We start from the raw sequence: 22,962 nt of genomic DNA on the forward strand, positions 1-22,962 counted from the left end.
AATTTAAGACTCTTAATATCAAAGTAGTGATTCCGTGATCCAGCACAGATGGCAAATTTAAGGACTCAACATGCTTTTCCAGACTCTAATATTATTAGTTTGGCTCTGGCAGGTGACTCAGATATCTTATCTAACATTACAAGAGTAGAGGACTTAGTCATGCCTTCAGATTTACTGAGTTGAAGAATGTTGTACAAACTTCTTTTCACATAACTCATTTAAGAAAAACTTTACCTTAAGCAGCTGTCTCATTGAATAGCAACATCAAGTTGGGTCTCTCTATTTCCATTTTCCTGAATTTGCCAGTATAGGATAAACAGGTTCAAATATTGTAAGATTTTTGTCTTCATTTATTTTCTTTATAATGTTAGCGTTTGGGTATAAGATATTGTGTAGCTCTTCTCAAAACACTGTAGCCAAGGTGGTTATGTTACCTAGAGGGGAAGGGATGGCACATTTGGGCTGAAACCACTCATGTTGGTATTCCATCTATCATATAGATAAAAGAATTTTCAAAATGGCCAGACTACATTAGTTTCTTCTTACAAGAACTTAGGAAATTACATGGAGAAGGGGAACCTAAATAGGTATATATTCCAAAAGGGAAGCATAAATGGTTATCTCATTACATTACTTCAAATACTTGATCCTTAACTTTTCCTGTTATAGAAGCTTTGGAAATTCTCCAGCAGTTACAAAACAGGATGGGGGAGGGTGAGTGGGAGGGACACTAATTCCTGCATGGTTGTGTGTGTGATAGGAGAGAAAATCTATGATTGGTTTCTCTTACAGGAAGTGCCAGTGAAGTACTCAAAGAATGGACAGTAACAGGCAAGAAAAAGGTAAAAATGAATTAAATTTCAAAGTATAATATTGATGTTTATATTATTTCTTTAAATTTAGGTTCTGCAAAACTATTTGAAAGCAAAGGTTTACTTATATTCACATCTTCAGTTTACCTGGGTTAAAATACACATCTTCTTTGACATTGAAACACACTGTGTCTCACTGAGTACCACACAGAGCCCTTCATGTAATTTAAGGCAGGAAACAGAATGGCTTTGCCATCGTGGTGCATTTACTGAGGGGATATTGGATAGGGGAGAAAAAGAGAGCAAATCAAAGAAAGTAGAGCTCCTCCAGAGAAAGTAGTCTAATTGAATGATTTTCAACCATATTCATATTAGATAAATTAAAACAGTTCAGATTTAACTGGACTGTAGTCTCTGATATTAATTAGCTTTAACAAAAAGTCTTTGCTACTATAACTAGGTGCCTTGCAGAGGACTCTGATATTTCAATTTGAGGCGGTAGAGGGCATTTGGGCTATGGACTCAGTCAGAACTGGATTTCTATCCTGTTCCATGGCCTTGTGACCTGAGAGTATTGTTTAACCTTTGTGCGCTTTAGTTCCTTATCTCTAAAAAGGAAAGTAGTACTAATAAATACAAGTACCTAATATAATGCCTAACATTAGTTCTCTTATTAGTTTTCTAATAAACATTAGAAAACATTAGTTTTCTTTATCCACTTAAAACCAAATGCTTTTCCCAAAGGATACTAGCTGGTCTCAAAATTCTTCCCATAGCTCTATATCTTTAATGTAGCCCTGTAAGGAAATGGTTGAAGTATATATGGATTTTAATCAAATATATCTATGAAATCTGTTTGAGGTATTCTTTTTCAGCATTAGTTTAGTGCTAGAGTTATGAAATGGTTTTTTGATAATTCTAATGTCACTTTGTGAGGAATTCTGTCAGGTCTTGACCAAACCAGGCTTGGCCTCAAGGACCCTTGAGAATTTTTTCCAAGGGGTACTTAATACTACTATATATTTTCCAGACGCTCCCAATGCCTGGAACTTGGAATATTTAACTTTTTCTCACTGCTTTCAACCTACATAGATAACTGTGAGTGTTCTGGAAAACACCAGTTCTTTATTTATTGGCCCAGGGTTATAAGTTATTAGTGATATAAAATATTCATAAAGCTGGAAAAATATGTATATTGGAGATAAGCACATTTTTTTTTTTAATTTGGAGAAAGCCTAGCAATCTGGCAGGCTGAGGCAGGAGGATTGCTTGAGCTCAGGAGTTCAATACCACCCTGAGCAAGATTGAGACCCCAATTCTACTAAAAATAGAAAAATTAGCCAGTCATTGTAGGCACCTATAGTCCTAGCTACTTAGGAGGCTGAGGGAGGAGGATCACTTAAACCCAAGAGTTTGAAGTTACTGTTGAGCATTGCTGATGCCATAGTACTCTACCCTGGGCAACATAGTGAGACTCTGTCTCAAAAATATATATATGTGTGTGTGTCTGTGTGTCTCTCTCTCTATGTGTGTGTGTGTGTTTTGTTTTTTAAGAAAGAACGATGGCTTTATATGGCACTCCCAAATGCATACCCTAATCCAGTCCAGGTAACTGTTGGGAATAGTCCAACAGGATATGATTATATGTAGTTACTGGACTTACTATTAATATACATGGGACAATGATATGAAAACTAAGCCAGTTCACATGGGGGAAAGTATTTAAGAGAAGGGAGTTGACAGCTGTGTGGAGGAGAAAAAGCATATTTAGAATTTAGTAGTGCTCCTGCTGGAGAGGGCCACAGAACTTGGGGAAAAACTGATTTAGTTTTATCCGTCTAGCCATATAGATAGAATTAAGTATTGCCTGTGGAGCGGTGGGTTGACAAAAGCAAAGGTAAAGGACTTTTTTGTTTGTTTTAATTTTACTGTTTATATAGATAAGATAATATATTCATGTGGCTCAAAATTCAGAGATAGAAGAGTTAATACACTGAAACATCGTTATCCCATCCCTGTGCCTCAGCCATTTGGTTTCCCACACATGAGGCAAACAGTGTATGAATTTTTTATTGCTAAGTATCAATATCCTCCAGGATATTTTATACATATATAAGCAAATATAAATATGTGTTCTCCTCTTTGTCTGCTTTTTTTCTTTCATGTAGTATATCTTAGAGCACATTCCATGTCTTAAAATATAGAGAGCTTTCTTACTGTTTTTTTTATGTATTCTACTGTTTGGTTGTACTATAACTTATTTAACCAGTCCCCTATTGATCAAGATTTAGGTTGTTTCTAATCCTTTGCTTTTAATAACAATATTGTAATAAATAAGCTTGTATGTATGTGTATGTATATTTAGTATATATAATTTTGCACAAGTTAATCTTGCCAGAAAAAAATTCCTAGAAGTAGAATTGTTGGGCAAAGGATATATGCACGTGTAATTCTGATAAGTATTACTTGATTGCCATAGAGAGTACCACTTTGCACACCCACAAGTATATATGAGAATGCCTATTTCTCAATAACCTCAACTCTGTGAATCCTATAATGTTATCATATTATACTTTTTGACCATTGCTAGTCTAATGGATTAAAAAATGATTAATTTATGTCTCTTATTAGACTTTCCTTTTATGTTTATAGATTATACTGTTGTTTTCTGTTGGATTGTTTTTTTGTTGTTGTTGTTAGAACTCTGTGGATGTCTAATTCTTTGTCTAGCTCTTTGTCCAAAATATTTTTTCACATTTTGTAATTTATTTTTTGATTCTGTTTAGGTGGGTTTTGCCATGAAGAAATGTTTTATATTTATTTATGTTTGCGTTTATCCAAAGTATAGGATCTTGTATAGTAAAATTTTATTTTAGGTAGTAGTTCAAAATATACAAAAATGTGTTAAATTTCTGGAAGAATAAATGAGAAATTGGTAACACTGGTTACTTTTGGGTAGCTAGAGTTACCTCTCTGGGTGTTGGGGCTATGGGGGCAGGCATGTCTTCTTTTACTTTCTTTTTTTCCAAATTTTTAATAACCTTAGAACAAAAAGAAGAAAAGCAAACCAAAACCTGCAGCAGATGCAAGTAACAGTATCCCAGATTCCAGTAAATCAGTTTCCATTCAAGAGGAACAGTCTATGCCTTCCTCAGAGAAAGGTGGTATTAATGGTTACCATGTCAATGGTGCCATCAATGATACTGAGTCTGTGGACTCACTCAGTGAAGGTTTGGAGACACTTTCAATAGATGCCAGAGAACTGGAGGATCCCGAGTCTGCCACACCAGATATGCTGGATAGAACAGGTGAGTTTAGTGACAGGTCTTTGAAAAGGTGCATTCAGTTGAAAAATTTAGGAGCCTCTTGATTGAGAACATAAATCTAGTTGGTCATTTAATTTATAGTTTCAGTTATCTTTTGGATAAAGGAGTGACATTTATTATCAAAGGCCTAGAAAAATACAATTTTGGGCTCGGCACCTATGGCTCAAGTGGCTGAGGTGCCAGCCACACACACCTGAGCTGGTGGGTTCGGATCCATCCTGGGCCCGGCAAACAACAATGATGGCTGCAACCAAAAAATAGCCAGGCGTTGTGGCGGGCACCTGTAGTCCCAGCTACTTGGGAGGCGGAGGCAGGAGAATTGCTTGAGCCCAGGAGTTGGACGTTGCTGTGAGCTGTGATGCCATCGCACTCTACCCAGGGCAACAGCTTGAGGCTCTGTCTCAAAAAAAAAGAAAGAAAGAAAGAAAGAAAAATACAGTTTTGTTTCATTTTCTCATATTTTAACTCTAGTCTAGATCAGTCTTGTGGAAATCTCCTAACTTAGTAACAGAGGAATACCTTAGTATTTAGAGACTACTGAAAGTGACTTTTAAGTTTTGGGGGTTTTTAAAAATTTATTTATTAGAGAGGGGCTGGTCTTGAACTCCTTGGCTCAAGTGATTCTACTGCTTTGGCCTCCCAAAGTGCTAGGTTTACAGGCATGAGCCACCATGCCCACTTTAAGATTTTTTTTTTTTAATTGTAGGCTGGCACAGTGGCTCATACCTGTAATCCCAGCACAATGGGAGAATCACTTCAGGCTAGGAGTTTGAGATAACAGTGAACTATGATCATGTCACTGCACTCCAGGCTGGGTAATAAAGCAAGACCCTGTGTCATAGATAAATAAATGACAATGCTAAGAAAAACAATGATGAGATGATGATGTTGATAGTATTAGTCTACAACTCAACACAATGAAGAATACAAATATATAATAACTATAATCCAAGCTTTTATGAGAACTAGACTATAGGTTTTTATAGTCTCACATTTTCTTTCTGATAAAGAATTAAGATTAGTGTTAGTTGGAAATTCATGTATTTTGTAAATTTATTTGTTAGCCATTTTATTGAGGGCCGGGAAGATACTGAGAATATCTCTTTTTAAAAATTACTTATTTGTTAATCTAGTTAACAAATAGCTTTCTGCTTCTGGCTTTATACTATGTAAGTATAATGCTAACATAAGAATTATGGGTTTTATTTATTTATTTATTTTATTGTTTTGAGACTCACTTTGTCACCCTCGATACAGTGTGTGGTATCATAGCTCACAGAAACCTCAAACCCTTGGGCTCAAGTGATTCTCTTGCCTCAGCCTGCCAAGTAGCTGGGACTACAGGCGCCCGCCACAATGCCCAGCTATTTTTAGAGATGAGGTCTTCCTCTGGCTCAAGCTCACTGATTTTGAACCTTTGAGCTCAGGCAATCCACCCACCTTGGCCTCCCAAGTGCTAGGGTTACAGGCGTGAACCACCACGCCCAGCCCAAGAATTATGATTTTTTAGATGTTCTTTTATTGGTTAGTTGACACACACAGACTTAGAGAAAAACATACTTACACTGACTTCAAACAAACGAATGACAGTGTATGGCGTCCACTGTTTTTTTTTTTTTGAGCTAGCTTTCCTCTCATTTCCCAACTCTTTGTCCTTTCTATTTCCTAAAGCTTTTTAAATTCTTTCCCCAGAAGAGTGTATAACTTTTTTTTTCTCAACATAACTTATGGAAGGCAACCTTCTACAAGGCTGCCTTCCTCACATACAGTGCTTCAAACTGCATATGGAAGTTGGTGATACGGAGTCTTTATTTCCTTGTACTGGGCTAGAAGAAACTACTAAGCTACAAGGAAGCCGCTGAGTTGCAGGGAATTAGCTCCCTCTCCAAAGATGTGTAACCACAGATTCCTCTTCTTCATTCACATGCCCCTTAGCACTAAGCCAGCTGATTCTGATCTTTGTTTTATTTTGTGACTTAATTTTGTTCACAGCCATTTAAGAGGCATCATTTTGTGTAAAATGTTTTTCCCTGTTCTGTGTGTGTCTGTGTGTGTGTGTGTGCATGTGCTTAAGATTGCTTGATTGAGGTGAAGACAGTGCTGTGGCTCATGCCTATAATCCTAGTACTCTGGGAGGCCCGGGCAAGTGGATCCTTTGAGCTCAGGAGTTCAAGACCAGCCTGAGCAAGAGTGAGACCCTGTCTCTTCCAAAAATAGAACAATAGTCAAGCATAGTGTTGCTCACCTGTAGTCTTAGCTACGTGGGAGCCTGAGGCAAGAGTATTGCTCAAGCCTAAGAGTCTGAAGTTGTTCTGAGCTATGATGCCATGGCACTCTACCCAGGGCAACTGAGTGAGAGTCTGTCTCAAAACAAACAAAAAAAAGATCACTTGATTGATTTATCCCTAACTTGTGTTCTAAAATACTCTCCTCTTTCTTGTACAGGATCCATGCAGGAGAATGGTGTCTCTGATTTTGGGTCCAAGTCTTTGACTATGTACTCTATTCAGAATTCTCAACAATCCAGGAATGCTGCCAAATCTCTCTCAAGACCTACCACAGCACCTCACTTTTCAAATCTGGGGATGGAAAATGTTCCCTTCTCCTCCACCAATAAAAAGTTAGGTAAGTCAGGGACCTACCTGTGAGAGAGAATGAAAAATCTGTATTTTTGGCTAATGAGGGAAATTTATCTCTTTGTTGTCATAGAAAGTTTCAGAAGGACAACTAGTAATACTTTACCTAACTCTTCCTTGCTGCCTTTGTGTAGTCTGCTGGAGTAGAAGTTTAAATCTGTACAGTCTTGTTAGAAAAAGAGGGACCCCTCGGCTCAGCACCTGTAGCTTAAGCGGTTAAGGTGCCAGCCACTTACACCAGAGCTGGCGGGTTCAAATCCAGCCTGGGCCTGCCAAACAGCAATGGCATCTATAACCAAAAAATAGCTGGGCATTGGAGGCAGGCACCTGTAGTCCCAGCTACTTGGGAGGCTGAGGTAAGAGAATGTTCTGACTACAGGCACCGGTAGTCCCAGCTACTTGGGAGGCTGAAGGATTAAGCCCAGGATTTGGAGGTTGGTGTGAGCTGTAATGCCATGGCACTCTACCCAGGGCAACAGCTTGAGGCTGTGTCTCAAAAAAAGAAAGGAAAAAGAGGGACCCTTTTTAAAATTAAAGTCAAATTCTACTGCCAGAATGACTTAGCTGCTAACATTAACCTGTCCTTTGTTTGCTTTACTGCAATGTTTTTGTGCTATTTCCTTCATTTTTATCTCCTGGTTGACTCAACAAATAAAAAGCTCTTTCATCTTGGAGGTGACATTTTAAGGAAATATTTTTACTCCTCTTCACAACTTCATGCTCTTACTGATTGATGTCTGGAAGACTGTAGCTTTAGTTAAGATCATTTTCTCTTAAGTAAGTACTTAGCATTGACTGGCAGTAGCTCTTTGCTTTTGCTTTTTTTTTTTTTTTAACTATTAATATGATAATCATTTAAATAAACGAACAGAGATAGTAACCCCTTTGAGTTTCGTACATCTAAGTGTAGTGGTCCACTCCATTTGAACAAATGAAACAAAAATGTAAAGGACATATGTAATTGGTAGCTATTTATGGAATCAATTTATTTAATATGAACTAAATTTTAATTAGTGAAGCTCTCCTTCATTTTCCTAGTAGCCCTCAGTTTGCTACAAAAAATCAAGTCTGAAAATATCCAGTCAAGCAGAAGTAAAAGAATGTATATAGGCACAAGGCTTAAAAGCTTTTAGGTTCTAAAATAAACTCAAGCTGACATGAGGACGAATTTAAATCAAAACTTGAAAGTGTGTATCTTGGCACAATTATAAACTTTTTAGATTCATGATTCTGATAGTCATTTATATATATAACTTTGGCACTGGTAAATACAGAAAGGTCAATAGAACTCTTAGAAACTGGTTAAAATGTGTTGGGTAGGTAAGTGCTTTTCCTCTTTTTCTAAAAGGCTGCCTTCCTCACATACAGTGCTTCAAACTGCATGTAGACCCAGAACTTTTTAATTTTGTCATGTCTACATGGTGAATTCTATTTTTTATTTTAGTAGAGATGAGATCTGTCTGTGTTGCCCAGGCTGGTTTTGAACTCCTGGCCTCAAGTGATCCTCCCACCTCAGTCTCCCAAAGCACTGGAATTATAGGCATGAGCCATGGTATCCAGCCTCATTTTTAAGTCTTTTTCTGTTTTTCACTTAATTTTGGGTAGTTTCAAAAATTGCTATCTTTAAATGTATTAATCCATCTTTAAACTGTTTCTACTCTGTGTTTAACTATATCCGTTGTATTTTTCATCTTAGACATTGTTTTTTACATCTTTAGAAGTTCAATTTGGGTTTTTTAAGATAATGGTTCATATCCCTCCTTAACGTGCTTATGTGTTGTCCTCTTTCTTCTTGAACCTACAGTATCTAATTATAATAGCTGTTTGATGTCCTTTTTGATTCTATCATCTATATGACTTCTGTATCTGTTTCTGTCTGTTGATTGAGGTTTCTCCTCATTATATTTTTCTGCTTACTTTTATGCCTGATAATTTTTTTGGTGAGACAGTCTCAAGCTGTTGCCCTGGGTAGAGTGCTATGGCATCACAGCTCACAGCAACCTCAAACTCTTGGGCATAAGTGATTCTCTCACCTCTGCCCTGGCAAGGCCCACTATTTTGTTGTTGTTGTTGTTGTTGTTGTTGCAGTTGTCATTGTTGTTTTAGCTGGCCCAGGTCGGGTTCGAACCTACCAGCCTTGGTATATGTGGCCAGTGCCCTACCCGCTGAGCTATGGGCCTTGCCTGATAATTTTTTATTGGATCCCAGACATTGTGAATTTTACCTTATTGATTATGTGGTATTTCTGAATTTCTTTAAACATCTTTATGATTTGTTCTGAGACTTGTGGAAACAGTTTGAGGCTTACTTTTAAGCTTTTTAGATGGAACTAGAGCAGACGTTAGTCCACAGTAATTTTGCCTCATTACTGAGCCAGCATCTTTCTGAGTGTTCTGCTATGTGCCACATGTATTGTAAGGTTTTCTCACTCTGGCTGGAGTGAACACAAACTATTCCTGGCCTGGGTGAGCCCTGGCTATTGTTCTGCCTGATGCTTTCCACCTTTTCTTTTTCCTAACTTTTTTTTTTTTCTTAATTGCTCTGCATTTGGGGACTTTCTGTAGAAAATCTTAGAATTGTGCTAATTGGCCCAATTATAAATTTATAGTCTTGGCTTGGTGCCTGTAGCTCAGGCAGCTAGAATGCCAGCCACATACACCAGAACTGGCAGGTTTGAATTGAGCCCAGGCCTGCCAAACAACAATGACAACTATAGCCAAAAAATAGCTGGGTGTTATGGCAGGTACCTGTAGTTCCAGCTACTTGGAAGGCTGAGGCGAGAGAATCGCTTAAGCCCAAGAGTTTGAGGTTGCTATGAGCTGTGACACCATAGCACTCTACCCAGGGCAACAGCTTGAGACTCTGTCTCAAAAAAAAAAAAAAAAAAAGAGGCAAGTGCTCAGTGAGTAGGGCGCTGGCCTCGTATACCGAGGGTAGTGGGTTCAAACCCGGCCCCAGTCAAACTGCAACCAAAAAAATAAATAAATAAAAATAACCAGGCATTCTGGTGGGCTCCTGTAATTCCAACTACTCTGGCGGCTGAGGCAAGAGAATCACCTAAGCCCAAGAGCTGGAGGTTGCTGTGCGCTGTGCCGCCAGGGCACTCTACCAAGGGTGACAAAGTGAGACTCTGTCTCTTAAAAAAAAAAAACAAAACAAAGAACAAATTTACAGGCTCTAATTGAATCTATACTTTTTTAAAATTTCAAAATATGAAATTGGTACAAACGTTTCAGTTACATAAATTTCTTTTGTACAATTTGAGTCAAAGTTATAAATGTGCCCCTCACCAGATAGTATGCAGTATACCCATTAGGTGTGAATTTACCCCTCCCTTTGAACCCCTTCCCACCTGCTTGCTTTCCACTGAGTTGAGTTTTAATAAAATGTGCACATAGGTTCGTTTCCAATTTAAGGAGTACATACGGTGTTCATTTTTCCATTCTTGTGAAACTTCACTTAGAAGAATGGTGTACAGTTCAATCCAGGTTGTTCCAAAAGGTATTAGTTCATCTTTTTTTTTAATGGCTGAATAGAACTCAATGATACACATATACCACATATTATTAATTGACTTATGTGTTGTTGATGGGCACATGGGTTGATTCTACATCTATGCAATTGTGAATTGTGCTGCTATAAACATTTGAGTACATGTATATTTCTGGTAAAATGACTTTTATTCCTTCAGTAAATAATAGTGGGATTGCTGGATTAATGTAGGTCTACTCTTAGTTCTTTGAGGTATCTCCATATGACTTTCCATAGAGGTTATACTAGTTTGTAGTCCTACCAACAGTGCATAAGTGTTCCTTTCTCTCTGCATCACATTAGTATCTGTTGTTTTGGAATTTTTTTTTTAATAAAAGCCACTCTCATTGGAGTTGGGTGATACCTCATTATGGTTTGGATTTGCATTTCCCTGATAATTAGAGATATTGAGCATTTTTTCATGTTTTTGGCTATTAGTTTGTCTACTTTTGAAAAGTTTCCATTCATGTCTTTTGCCCACTTTTTTATGGTGTTGTTTGATTTTTTTTTCTTGCTGATTTGCTTGAGTTTGTTATAGATTTTGATTATTAGCCCTTTATTGGATGAATAGCATGCAAACATGTTCTCCCATTCTGTAGATTGTCTGTTCACTCTATTGATTGGTTCCTTGGCTGTGCAGAAATTTTTTAATAAATTCAGGTCCCATTTTGTTAATTTTTTTGTTTCTGTGATAGCTTTTGAGGTCTTTATAAATTCTTTGCGTAGGCCAGTGTCTGGTCTATAAGAGTGTTTCTAACATTTTCTTCTAGAATTCCTATTGTTTCACACCTTAGATTTAAGTCTTTTATCCATTGTGAATTAATTTTTGTGAGGGGTGAAAGGGGTAGATCCTATTTCATTCTTCTATATCTGGCTATCCAATTTTCTTTTTTTCTTTTCTTTTTCTTTTTTTTGGAGATAGTCTTCACTATGTTTCCCTCGGTAGAGAGCCATGGTGTCACAGCTCACAGCAACCTCAAACTCTTGGGCTTAAGATTCTCTTGCCTCAACCTCCCAAGTAGCTGGGACTACAGGCGCCCTCCACAACACCCTGCTTATTTCTTAGTTGCAGTTGTCATTGTAGTTTAGCTGGCCCAGGCCGAGTTCGAACCCGCCAGCCTGGGTGTATGTGGCCAGCATCCTACCCACTGAGCTACAGGTGCCAGCAGGCTATCCAATTTTCTACATGTGGCTATCCATTTTTGCCAGCACCATTTATTGAATAGTTGAATAGGTATTATTTTTCCTAGTGTATGTTATTGCCTTCTTGGTCAAAGATCAGATGGCAGTATGAGGATGGTTTTATATCTGGCTTTTCTGTTCTGATCCATTGGTCTGTGTCTGTTCTTATGCCAATATTTATAGCCTTTTAGTATAGCTTGAAATTCAGTAAAGTGATGCCTCCTGACTTGTCCTTTTTGCTTAAGGTTGCTCTGGAGATTCAGGCTCTGTTTTTCTAGATCTGCAAAATATTATGTTGGTATTTTAATAGGGATTGCATTGAATCTATAGATCACTTTGTGTATTACAGACTTTGTATCAGTGTTGATCCTGCTGATCCATGAGCATGATATATTTTCTCATTTGTGCATACTGTCTGTGATTTCTTATTTCAGAATCTCATAGTTCTCTCTGTAGAGGTCTTTTACCTCCCTGATTCAATATATTCCTAGATATTTTATTTTCTTTGTTTCTGTTGTAAAAGATACTGAGTCTTTGATTTGATTCTCAGCTTGACTGTTACTGGTGTATAGGAATGCTATTGATTGGTATATGTTGATTTTGTATCCTGAGACTCTGCTAGATTTATTGATCATTTCCAGGAGTTTCTTGGTAGAATCTTTGGGGTCTTTCTAGATATAACATCATGTTGTCAGCAAAGAGCCTGGTTTCACATGTGGAGGCCTAGTAACCTCCCTGACCCCTAGCCCTCAGTCACTGCCTGCCTCCTCCATCTCCATTCCCCCTGCCCCCCACTGGTTCAAGGTCACATGTAGAGGCCAAGGAACCTCTCTGACCTTAGCCCTCAGTTACCTCCTTCCTCCTCCTCACAGGTTCTCTTTACGTTCTCCCTTTATTAACCTCTTTTTTTTTTTTTTTTTTTGAGACAGAGCCTCAAGCTGTCACCCTGGGTAGAGTGCTGTGGCATTACAGCTCACAGCAACCTCCAACTCCTGGGCTCAAGTGAGTCTCCTGCCTCCACTTCCCAAGCAGATGGGACCACAGGCGCCCACCACAACGCCCAGCCATTTTTTGGTTGCAGCCGTCATTGTTGTTTGACGGGCCCGGGCTGGATTCGAACCTGCCAGCTCAGGTGTATGTGGCTGGTGCCTTAGCCACTTGAACCACAGGCACTGAGCCTTTAACCTCATTTTTTTTACCTCCAGTTTCTGATAATGGGGACCACTCAGTCACAGATTCTTCTTTCTTCACTTTTAAGCTGCCTTTTAACTCAACCTCAGGCCTCTAAGGCTCTATCCTGACCTTAAACCTAAATGCCTCATCTTTTTGTGTAATACTGCTTTGCCTGTATACAGACTAGACCAGGCATCCTCAAACTACCGCCCACGGGCCACATGCAGCCCGCCTAGGACGTTTATCCAGCTCGCTGGGTGTTTTTGCCACCACTGTCCATCCTGCTTAGCAGCCAACTTGTCCTGGGGCCCGCAGTCTGGCCCTCCAATGGTCTGAGGGACAGTGAACTGGCCCCCTGTTTAAAAAGTTTGAGGACCCCTGGACTAGACAGTGGTTCTGATGGACTGTAAATGGCACATCTGACCTCTCAATCCTCACTGATCTCAATAATTGCTGTCAGAGATTAGGCAAATGGTTGGCGATTCCCTACATGCAGGCCTTTCTCCTCCTCTGAAACATTCCTTCTCTGTGTTCATCTTATAAACCCTCCCAAATATTCCTTCTACAGGCCAAACCACCCAGATCCATCCAAATCTCTATTGTCTTTTTTCGACCTGGCAGACAACCTTCTTCTGCCCCTCCAGAGCCCCCCTTCCCTCAACCTCATTCTTACCTACAGAATTCCACCCCATCCCCCCCTCTCTCTCCACTGCCCTCCACCTTATGTGGTAAAGAGAGAAAAGATGGCAGAACCAGGAGAGAAAAGAAACATGGCAGAACTCCAAAAATTCCCCCAGGGCCCTCAGACCCCCTAGAAAGATCTCATTGACCTGGCTTTCAAGGTCTTTAATAACTGAGAAAAGACCTCTAAACAGCAGTGCCTTTTGAAACTCCAGTTATTGGCTTCTGCCATTAAACAAACCCCAGCTACTTCTTGAAACTCCACAGGGTACTCAGAAAGAACAAAATCTCTCCCCCCAGGACACTGGGCAAAGCAGTGCCCAAATCCAAACCCTCCCCTCAAACCATGTCCAGCCTGTGAAGTTCCTCGCTGGAAGTCCAACTGCCCAGGTCTTTCTGAAGATCTGGTTTTGCAGTCACTCCCAGGACCTAGCAAAATTTCCTGACCTTTTAAGCCTAGCTGCAAAAGACTGACAATCCCTGGAAAATCAGGATGTCCCCAGATGCTGTCCTAGAAAACTAAACTCTGGGTATTTTTGCTAGTGGAAGGTAAGCCAGTTTCTTTTCTAATAAACACGGGACCAACTTTTTCCACGCTGCCATTTTATAAAGGTCCTTTACACAAACATCTCCATTTTGGGAACTGATGGTAATTTACCAGGCCCTCAGGCTACTCCACACTCATACTGCTGGAATCATGGCCTCCTTGGTTATTTCCTATTTTAGGGCCATTAATTATGATTTTTCTCATTCTCAGTTTCAGACCAGTAATTCTCTGTTTCATCTCCCGATTTATTGACCAGGCAGTCCCCTGAAAAATAATTGTTCATATCCTTGCCGTGCATGAATATCAACCAGTTCAAACTGAAGACCAAGAGTGTTCCTGTAAACATTGCTTTCCCCAACCCCATTTTCCTTACAGGCAGCCCATGCCCAGCCATCATTCCACCTCCTAGAGAAAAAAGGCAGGGATGATAGAGTCAAATGGAGGGACCCACCTACAAAGAGCAAACCTACCCAAATAGAATCAACCCACTCAAATAGAATGTGTCCACCCCCACCCTCCTAACCCTTTAAATCCCCATCCATCTTAACCCAGTGCTGACTTCTTTCTCGAGCTCAGCTCAGTCGCACCCCTGTGGGAAAAGGCCAGTGTTACCCACTCAGAACCTGGACTCCATTTCCTTTTCTTCACATTTCAGAATAATCTTTTGTTTTTGGTCTTTGAGCTCTCAATAACTTTATGTAGAATTATTACATAAGGTTAACCTTATGCATTGGAGTTGCTTTCTTATTTTATTACACTATGTTCTGAGAAGGTACATGGTATAATTTCTGTTGTTTTGAATTTGTTGAGACATGTGTTGTGGCTTAAGATGTGATCAGTCTTCAAGAATGTTTGTGCACTGATGAGAATTACATATATTCAGTAGTTTTGAGGTAGAATGTTCTATAGATGTCTGTTAAGCCATTTGCTCTGGAGTCTCATTTAAATCCCGTGTTTCTTTATTTCTTTTCTTTTTTTAAATTTCAGATTAATGTATGAATACAAATGATTATTTTACATTGTTTGTGTTAGGTACAATCCAAGTTGGTTGTAGTTGAGCCCTTCAACTGGGAGGTATACATATACCCCTACATAGTACCTGTTAGGTGAGAGCTTACCAAACCCCTTTCCTTCCCTCCTCTCCCCCAACTTGAATTTTTTCTTGTGTGGGCATCTTTATTTATTTTCAGCTTGGAGGATCTATCCAGTTCTGTCAGTGGGGTATTGAAGTCCCCAGTATTATGATGTTGCTATTTATCACTTTGTTTACATATAGTAATGTTTATTTTATAAATCTGAAATCTATGTTATCTGGTATGAGAATGGCTATACCAGTTTTCTTTTGGTTTTCACTTACATGGAATATTGTTTTCCATCCCTTTACCTTGAATATGAATGAATCTTTATGGAATAGATGCATTTCCAGAGACAGCAGATAATTGGCTTTTTTTTTTTTTCTCTTTCCTGAGACAGAGTCTTGCTCTGTCACCCTGGCTAGAATGCCATGGCCTCACCCTAGCTCACAACAACCTCAAACTCCTGAGCTAAAGCAATCCTCCTGCCTTAGCCTCCTGAGTAGCTGGGACTAGGCATCTACCATAATGCCTGGCTAACTTTTCTACTTTTAATAGTGATGGGGTCTCGTTGTTGCTAAAGCTTTTCTTGAACTCCTGAGCTCAAGGGATCCTCCTGCCTTGGCCTCCTAGAGTGGTAGGATTATTGGTGCGAGCCACCACATCTAGCCTGGCTTATATTTTTTATCCATTCAGCCAGTCTGTGTCTCTTGAAAGGGGAATTCAATCCATTCACATTTTTTTTTTTTTGTTATTGTTTTTAAGACAGAGTTTCACTGTGTCACCCTCGGTAGAGTGCTGTGGCATCACGCTCACAGCAACCTCAAACTCTTAGGCTTGAGCAGTTCTCTTACCTCAGCCTCCCAAATAGCTGGGACTACAGGTTCCCACCACAACACCCATCTATTTTTTGTTGCAGTTGTCATTATTGTTTAGCTGGCCCTGGGCCAGGTTGAATCCACCAGCCTCAGTTGTATGTGGCTGGTACCATAACCACTGTGCTACTGGCACTGAGCCTATTCACATTTATTGAGAGAATTGATAAGTGGGATGAATTTCTGTTCATCCTGTTGAGCAGAACTTAACTGCTATATTTTGGCTCTTGAGCCATTTTGATATTTGGGCTCTGAACTTTAGCAATTGCATGGTTTTACATTGGTGGATGTCTATTGTGCTGATCAGGGTAATGCAAATCTGAATACTTCCTGTAGGGCAGGTCTGGTCTTGACAAATTCCCTTAGTGTTTGCTTGTCTGAGAAAGTCTTTATTTCTCTCTCATATAAGAAACTTAGTTTTGCAGGATACAGAATTCTAAACTGGCCCTTATTCTGCTTGAGAAGACTGAGACTAGGACCCCAGTTCTTTTTGGTTTATAAGGTTTGGTTTATAAGTTAAGCAGCTGATCTGACAGATTTCCCTTTATAAGTTATCTTATGCTTTCTCCTTATGATTCATAGGAGTTCCTCTTTCCAGTTAACTTTTCCCAGTCTGATAACTACATGTCCTGGTGATTACCTCTTAGTGATGAATCTCCCAGGAGTCCAGTACTCTCTAGCAAGACCTAAGAAATTGTCCTCAAGTAATTCTCTCAGATGAGTTTTTCAGCCCTTGTGTATGTTCTTCTTTACTCTCAGAGATGCCTATGGTAGCCCTCTTTACCTAATCCCATATTCTTTTTTATTTTTTTTTTTTTTATTTATTTATTTTTTTTGAGATGGAGCCTCAAGCTATTCCCCTGGGTAGAGTGCCATGGCATCACGCTCACAGCAACCTCCAACTCCTGGGCTCAAGCGAGTCTCCTGCCTCAGCCTCCCAAGTAGCTGGGACTACAGGTGCCCGCCACAGCGCCTGGCCATTTTTTGATTGCAGCCATCATGTTGTTTGGCAGGTCCGGGCTGGGGATTTGAACCCGCTACCTTAGGTGTATGTGGCTGGCACCTTAGCCGCTTGAGCCACAGGCGCCGAGCCCTAATCCCATATTCTTGTAGACTTTATTGGTTCCTCTTCTTTTTCTTTTTCTCTCTTTTTATTTTTTTGAGACAGAGTCTAAAGCTATCACCCTGGGTAGAGTGCTATGGCATCATAGCTCACAGCAACCTCTAACGCTTGAGCTTAAGCGATCCTCTTGCCTCTGTTTTTCTATTTTTAGTAGAGACAGGGTCTCGTTCTTCATCAGGCTGGTCTCAAACTCGTGAGCTCAAGTAATTTACCTGCCTTGGCCTCCCAGAGTGCTAGGATTACAGGCATGAGCCACCGCCCCCATCCTATCTTATTTTTCTGTTATTTTCTCTTTGATTAACTTGTTTAATTCAAAGGTGTTGTCTTCTAGTTCTGTGATTCTTTATTCTGCTTGATCAAGCCTATTCTTAAGGCTGTCCATTGTGTTTTACATTTCTTTGAATGAATTTTTCATTTCCTGAAACTTCTTGATTTTTAAAAATAACTATTTCTTTTGTGAATTTTTCATTCATTTCCTGTATTTTTGTGATTTCTTTGTTTTGGGTTTCTATTTTCATTTGCATTTTATTGAGCTTCTTTGTAATCCATATTCAAAATTCTTTATCCGTCATTTGAATATTCTTATTTTGATTGATTTCCATTGGTATGGGATTGTTGCTTTCTTTAGGGGTGTCCTTTCACTCTGGTGATCCTTTACTGATTCCTTCTGGAGATCCTTTTCTGATTCCTTCTCATCTAGAGCAGCTTTTGCTTCTTATTTTTGGTTCTTTTGTTTAGAAAGAAACAAAGGTCATCTTTTTTCCCTATCTTGGGATAGTTTCTTCATACTCATGCACTGATCAGAATCTTTGTGGATCTATCTCTGTGTAGCTCTCTCTTCACCAGTACTCTGCTCTGAGAATTCTAACCACCTGGGCCTTCCTGAATTCTCAATTCAGCCCCTCAAGTCAGGGAGACTGCCAAGCTCAGTAGTTAAGGATTTCTCTTCCCTGCGTTGCAGCCTGGAAACTCTTTTGAGGCAGTAAGTTGAGACAATCGTAGACCTCACTTCATTTGTTTTGGTTTTCTCAAGGGAAAAGTTTACTTCCTGTCCCTTGGCCTACCACTGTTTGACATATTTTGTGTTTGTGTGTGTACATTGGTGTATTTAGTTGCATAAAATAGGAGGATAAATCCAATTCTTGATCTGGATACTTTTTTTTTTTTTTAATCTATGAAAATATCATTTTGTTGTTGTTGTTGAGAGTGGTCGTTTAGGAAATATCCTTAGTCCACATGACATTTACCTTAGGTGTTCATATCTAACTTTCAAGTTACCTGTGTTCCTTTTCTTTATTAATCCTTGGTTTTCCCCCCAAGGTTCCAATATTGAAAAATCGGTAAAAGACCTCCAGCGTTGCACAGTGTCTCTTGCACGGTATCGAGTTGTAGTTAAAGAAGAGATGGATGCTTCCATTAAGAAAATGAAACAAGCTTTTTCTGAATTGCAGAGCTGGTAAGTTGCATTTGATACCAGTAGCATAAAAATGACCCTTTATAAAGATAGTCAGCCATTCACAAAGTTCTTTTATTTCCAACCCCTTACTACTCTATATAGTGGGGAAAGACTTAAAAATTCTATGGTGTATTTAGCTTTCTGCTTCATTCTACTTTTAGTAACATGTGGGAATGAGTGATACAGAGAAATCACAATGTTCTAGAAATGGGCCTGAGGTTAATATTGTTTAGAAAGGGACAAATAATTATAGAGTAGATCATACCCTCTTATTTTAAGGTCTGTTAACAGGAGTCTGTAACAAATGGCTTGATGTTTTTGAACAAAATTATAAAGTAGAAAAGATCTGTGTTTGCCTTCTTCCATACTTCTTAATGTACCCCACCCCAGTGTTTTCTTCTGTTCCTTGTTATTAACTATCGATTCATTTTTAATTTTATGTTTTCAAACTGTGTTCTATACAATACTTATTTCTTAAAATGTATTAATATGTATTTTGAGGTTGGGGGAAATGGCTCTAGTAGTTAAAGAGATGTAGAAATACTTGTATTTTACTTCTGGCCTTGGTGCCTTTTCAATGCTAATGTGCATTGCTGTTTATCAAATACATTTGATGATAGAATTGTTTTTGGGAGAGGAATGTATTTGTCTTAGTCCATTTTTCATTGCTATAACAGAATACTTGAGGCTGGATTCAGTGAACAGAGTTTTATTTCTTACAGCTCTGGAGACTGGGAAGTCCAAGGTCAAGGTGCCCATATCTGGTGAGGGCCTTCTTGATGTGTCATCCCATGGCATATGACAGAGGGCCAAGAGAGGGCAAATGAGAAACCACCAGAGAGGGCCAAACTCACTTTTATAATGAACCTTCTCTCCTGATAACAACAGTAATCCATTCATGGGGGCAGAATGAATCACTCACAACTAATCACTTCTTAAATGTCTTATCTTTCAACACTGTTACATTGGGAATTAAGTTTCCAGCTCATGAACTTTGAGAAACACATTCAAACCATAGCAGTATTTTAATGTTCCCTTGAACACTGAAGCTGTTTTAACTATTAGATTTTAAGGTGTTAGCTGAAATTTAAGCCATAACTTTTTTCTGAGGGTTATTTATATTTTAAAAGGGATTTTTTTGAAACTGAAAAAGACTTAAAGGCTAAATTAATCAAAATTATGAGAAGATGACAAGGAGTTAGGTTGATATTTTGGGATTTACTCTACTTATTTGTAAGAACTGCCTAGAGCTGAGATAGGGAGGACATGTTCATGAATAGAGAAACTCTATGCCACTCTTCCTCACAACCATCTGTTGTTTTCTTGTTATCTTTACGTCATACCCAACTGTGTCTCTGTTCACAAACTTAGTCTGTCACATTGTGCCACATCAAAACAGAGATAAAGGAGTGTGGGTCCCTTCAGTCCACATGGTCTCTGGAATTGAAGGAGTGAATCAGTGAAGTTGAATTAATTAATACCTCCAAAAGTTAAATCATAACCAAAAAAATACTTTTAGGATAGAAAATTCATCTAGTAGTTACCTATGTGTAGTCTTGAACCCCAAGTTCACCTTTCAGTTTTTTTAGCTAAGAATTTAATGTCATGTCTTCTGGGGGGGGGAGTTGTTTGTTTGTTTATTTTTTAATAAGACAGAGTCTCACTTAGCGCCCTTGGTAGAGTGTTGTGTTGTCACAGCTCACAGCAACCTCCAACTCTTGGGCTTAGGTGATTCTCTTGCCTCAGCCTCCTTAGTAATTGGGATTACAAGTGCCATAATACCTGGCTGTTTTGTTGTTGTTCTTGTTGCAGTTTGGCCGGGCTGGGTTTGAACCTGCCACCCTTGGTAAATGGGGCCATGCCCTACCCACTGAGCCATAGACGCCACCCTGTTTGACTTTTGTTAAAACAAATCAGCAAAATAAAATTCCAGGTTATTGTTGGACAACATTGTTTCACACATACATCAAACAGATCAAAAATAAATATACAGCAACTTCATAGACAAAAAAAGAGAAAAAAAGAAACCTTTTATCATTGGCCTTTTTAACCATCTCATACAAACCAACTACTTATAGTACAGATAAGTACATACACAAAAAAAGTTACTGGAATGCTCAGAATAAGATATTTTTCATTGTTTTTGCTTTTTTAACAAGGTTTTTTTCTCCATGATTATAATGAACATAATCATACCACAAGTAAAGTCAGAGTCAGAAGTAGGACAGAGGCTCGACGCCTATAGCTCAACCGGCTAAGGCGCCAGCCACATACACCTAAGGTGGCGGGTTCGAATCCCCAGCCCGGACCCGCCAAAACAACAATGACGGCTGCAACCAAGAAATGGCTGGGCGTTGTGGCGGGCGCCTGTGGTCCCAGCTACTTGGGAGGCGGAGGCAGGAGACTCGCTTGAGCCCAGGAGTTGGAGGTTGCTGTGAGCTGTAATGCCACGGCACTCTACCCAGGGGGACAGCTTGAGGCTCATCTCAAAAAAAAAAAAAAGAAGTAAGACAGAGAACGTTCTGAAGGCTCATTTGGTCATCTGAGATCATTAAAGATAGCTGACCCCTAACAATATATACAAAAATATAAAATGTAAATAAAAAATTCAAGCAAATTTCCTTTTTAAAGTACTTTTAAGAAAAAAGCAGGGCCTTGGAAGTTTTGGTTCTTTTTTCCTCCCCTGTTGCAAATTCTCATGGTTTTGGTTAGGTAGTGAAGAGCGCATGTCATCTGCAGGTGGCACTGCCTGAGGTGGAATATGTCATGGGGGCCTTTTTTTTTTTAAGTTTCACTTTTTCTTTTCTGCTGTCTAATCCTCCTCATCGGTCTTCTGCTGCTTGGTATCAACATAATCCTCTTCAGCTGCCCCTTTGCCCATGGTGGCCTCAGCTTCCTCATCTTCATCTCCATCCTCTTCTTCACCATTACCTTCTTCCTATTCCTCCCCACCTTCTTCCTCTTCTTCATCTACCTCATTGTCAGCGTCCTGCTCCCTGTTTTCCTCATTAGCATTCCCGGTAGCAGGGATGTCTCTTCCATTCTCTGCCTCATCCACATCTTCCTTCTTCTCCTTTAAGTCCTTGGTGGTGATCTTGGAGCTGGTGTCCATGGCTGTGTCTGACATGGTGGGGCACATCAGTGGTCCAATGTGGGGGATGAGAAGAAAAGCAAGAGTTCAAGGACTCTGGCAATAAAGCTGCCAGAGTCCACCGTGGCAGAGGTGGTTACGATGAAAAGGAAGCCAGACCCAGGAACAATATTAAGATGGTTTTTCAGAGCTGCCAGTGGGGAATGTCTGTTTTTCTGAACATACACTTTTAATCCTGCCAGATTGCTCATTATCTCACAACTTAACCTTCACATTTCCTCTTCCATATATTAGTTAATGGCATTTTCTCAGCCTGATACACTCTCCTGTACTTCTCTATTTATCTAAATCGAGCCAATTCTCCAAAATTCCCCCCTAAAGTAAACTGTAAGTTTTCCTAAAAATTTTTCTAGGCAACTTATTTCTCCTTTTTCTGAACTTATAGGAGGAAGAAACTTGCCATTTGTACTACATTCTTTCTTTTTTTTTTTCTGAGTTATAACTCAGAGTGTATCTTTACACATTGGGCTTAAAAGACTCATGGCTTTTGTGTTTGCACTTCTTAAACTGTACTACATTCTTACCTATCAGATATTGTTAGCTCATTTGGAAAATAAAGAGCTAAGTGTAGGTCATCATAATTTTACCTTGATAAGACTCTGGTCTCCATGATTGTTTAGCTTACTGCTTACTTAAGCACAGAATCTGATTCCATTCAGAACAAGCCTGAACCAGGAAGCACAGCTCCTGGAGAGAGATTTGTGAGTTCCTGCTGACTTGGAACCCAGCCAGAAGGAGCCTCCTTCAATAAATGACAAATGAAATGGTTTCCTGCCTGGGAACTGTGTATTTAGGATTGATTAGCAGGTGTAACAACCAGGACAATTTAACCTGAGGAAAAAGATTACTTGCCCTTTCCTGCTGGTATAAAGTCCTTCTCTTTGTCTGATTGGGTTTATAAACTACCTTACTCCAATGTTCCTTGTAGTTTCTACTTTAAGACATAATTGACAGGTGAGCTAACTCCATCTGGCACCAAACCAGAGTTTGGAGTTAATGTCACTTAGGAAGGCATTTTTGGGTTGGTTATAGTATAAAAGAAATGCAGAGGGTTCTAACAGATTTCTAGCAGTAAGATTACATTACCTGTGACAGGGCACTAGGGAAATTATATGGATAACTCCTTTGACTTTGATGATGGCAAATAGAAACTGACATACATAGGAAGGTAAAATCAGAAGCCTTCCAATATAAAAGACTTGCAGTGTGTTCTTATTGATGATTTAGTGATAATTATCTCTAGATCCAAGTTTACTTTTTTGTGAAGTATTAATATTTCTCTGCATCATATTGTTGGAGCTGTTAGTTGACTTAAGTTTAAGACTATTAATGAGGCAGGATATGGAATGGAACCTGAAATTGCAAAGCTTTTTATACAACATTTTTTTTTTTTTTT

General features: G+C 39.2%; 1 protein-coding gene, 1 non-coding gene and 1 pseudogene across 2 annotated transcripts in view; 1 reads left to right on the forward strand and 2 right to left on the reverse strand.

Annotated features, from left to right (window-relative positions):
* SPATS2 (spermatogenesis associated serine rich 2) overlaps positions 1-22,962 on the forward strand; it is a 128,961-nt gene that overhangs the window by 83,111 nt on the left and 22,888 nt on the right. The window contains exons 5-8 of the mRNA XM_003793612.3: positions 793-842; positions 3,859-4,120; positions 6,584-6,763; positions 18,280-18,415. Coding sequence (XP_003793660.1) covers positions 793-842; positions 3,859-4,120; positions 6,584-6,763; positions 18,280-18,415 — 628 coding nt within the window. The remainder of the gene's footprint in view (positions 1-792; positions 843-3,858; positions 4,121-6,583; positions 6,764-18,279; positions 18,416-22,962) is intronic.
* Positions 21,228-21,545, reverse strand: LOC100948939 (annotated as a pseudogene).
* Positions 21,991-22,130, reverse strand: LOC111726551. The gene has a single exon (XR_002774305.1).

This window comes from Otolemur garnettii, unplaced genomic scaffold (assembly GCF_000181295.1).
Source record: "Otolemur garnettii isolate 467f Iridium unplaced genomic scaffold, OtoGar3 scaffold00070, whole genome shotgun sequence".
NCBI classification, from domain to species: domain Eukaryota; kingdom Metazoa; phylum Chordata; class Mammalia; order Primates; family Galagidae; genus Otolemur; species Otolemur garnettii.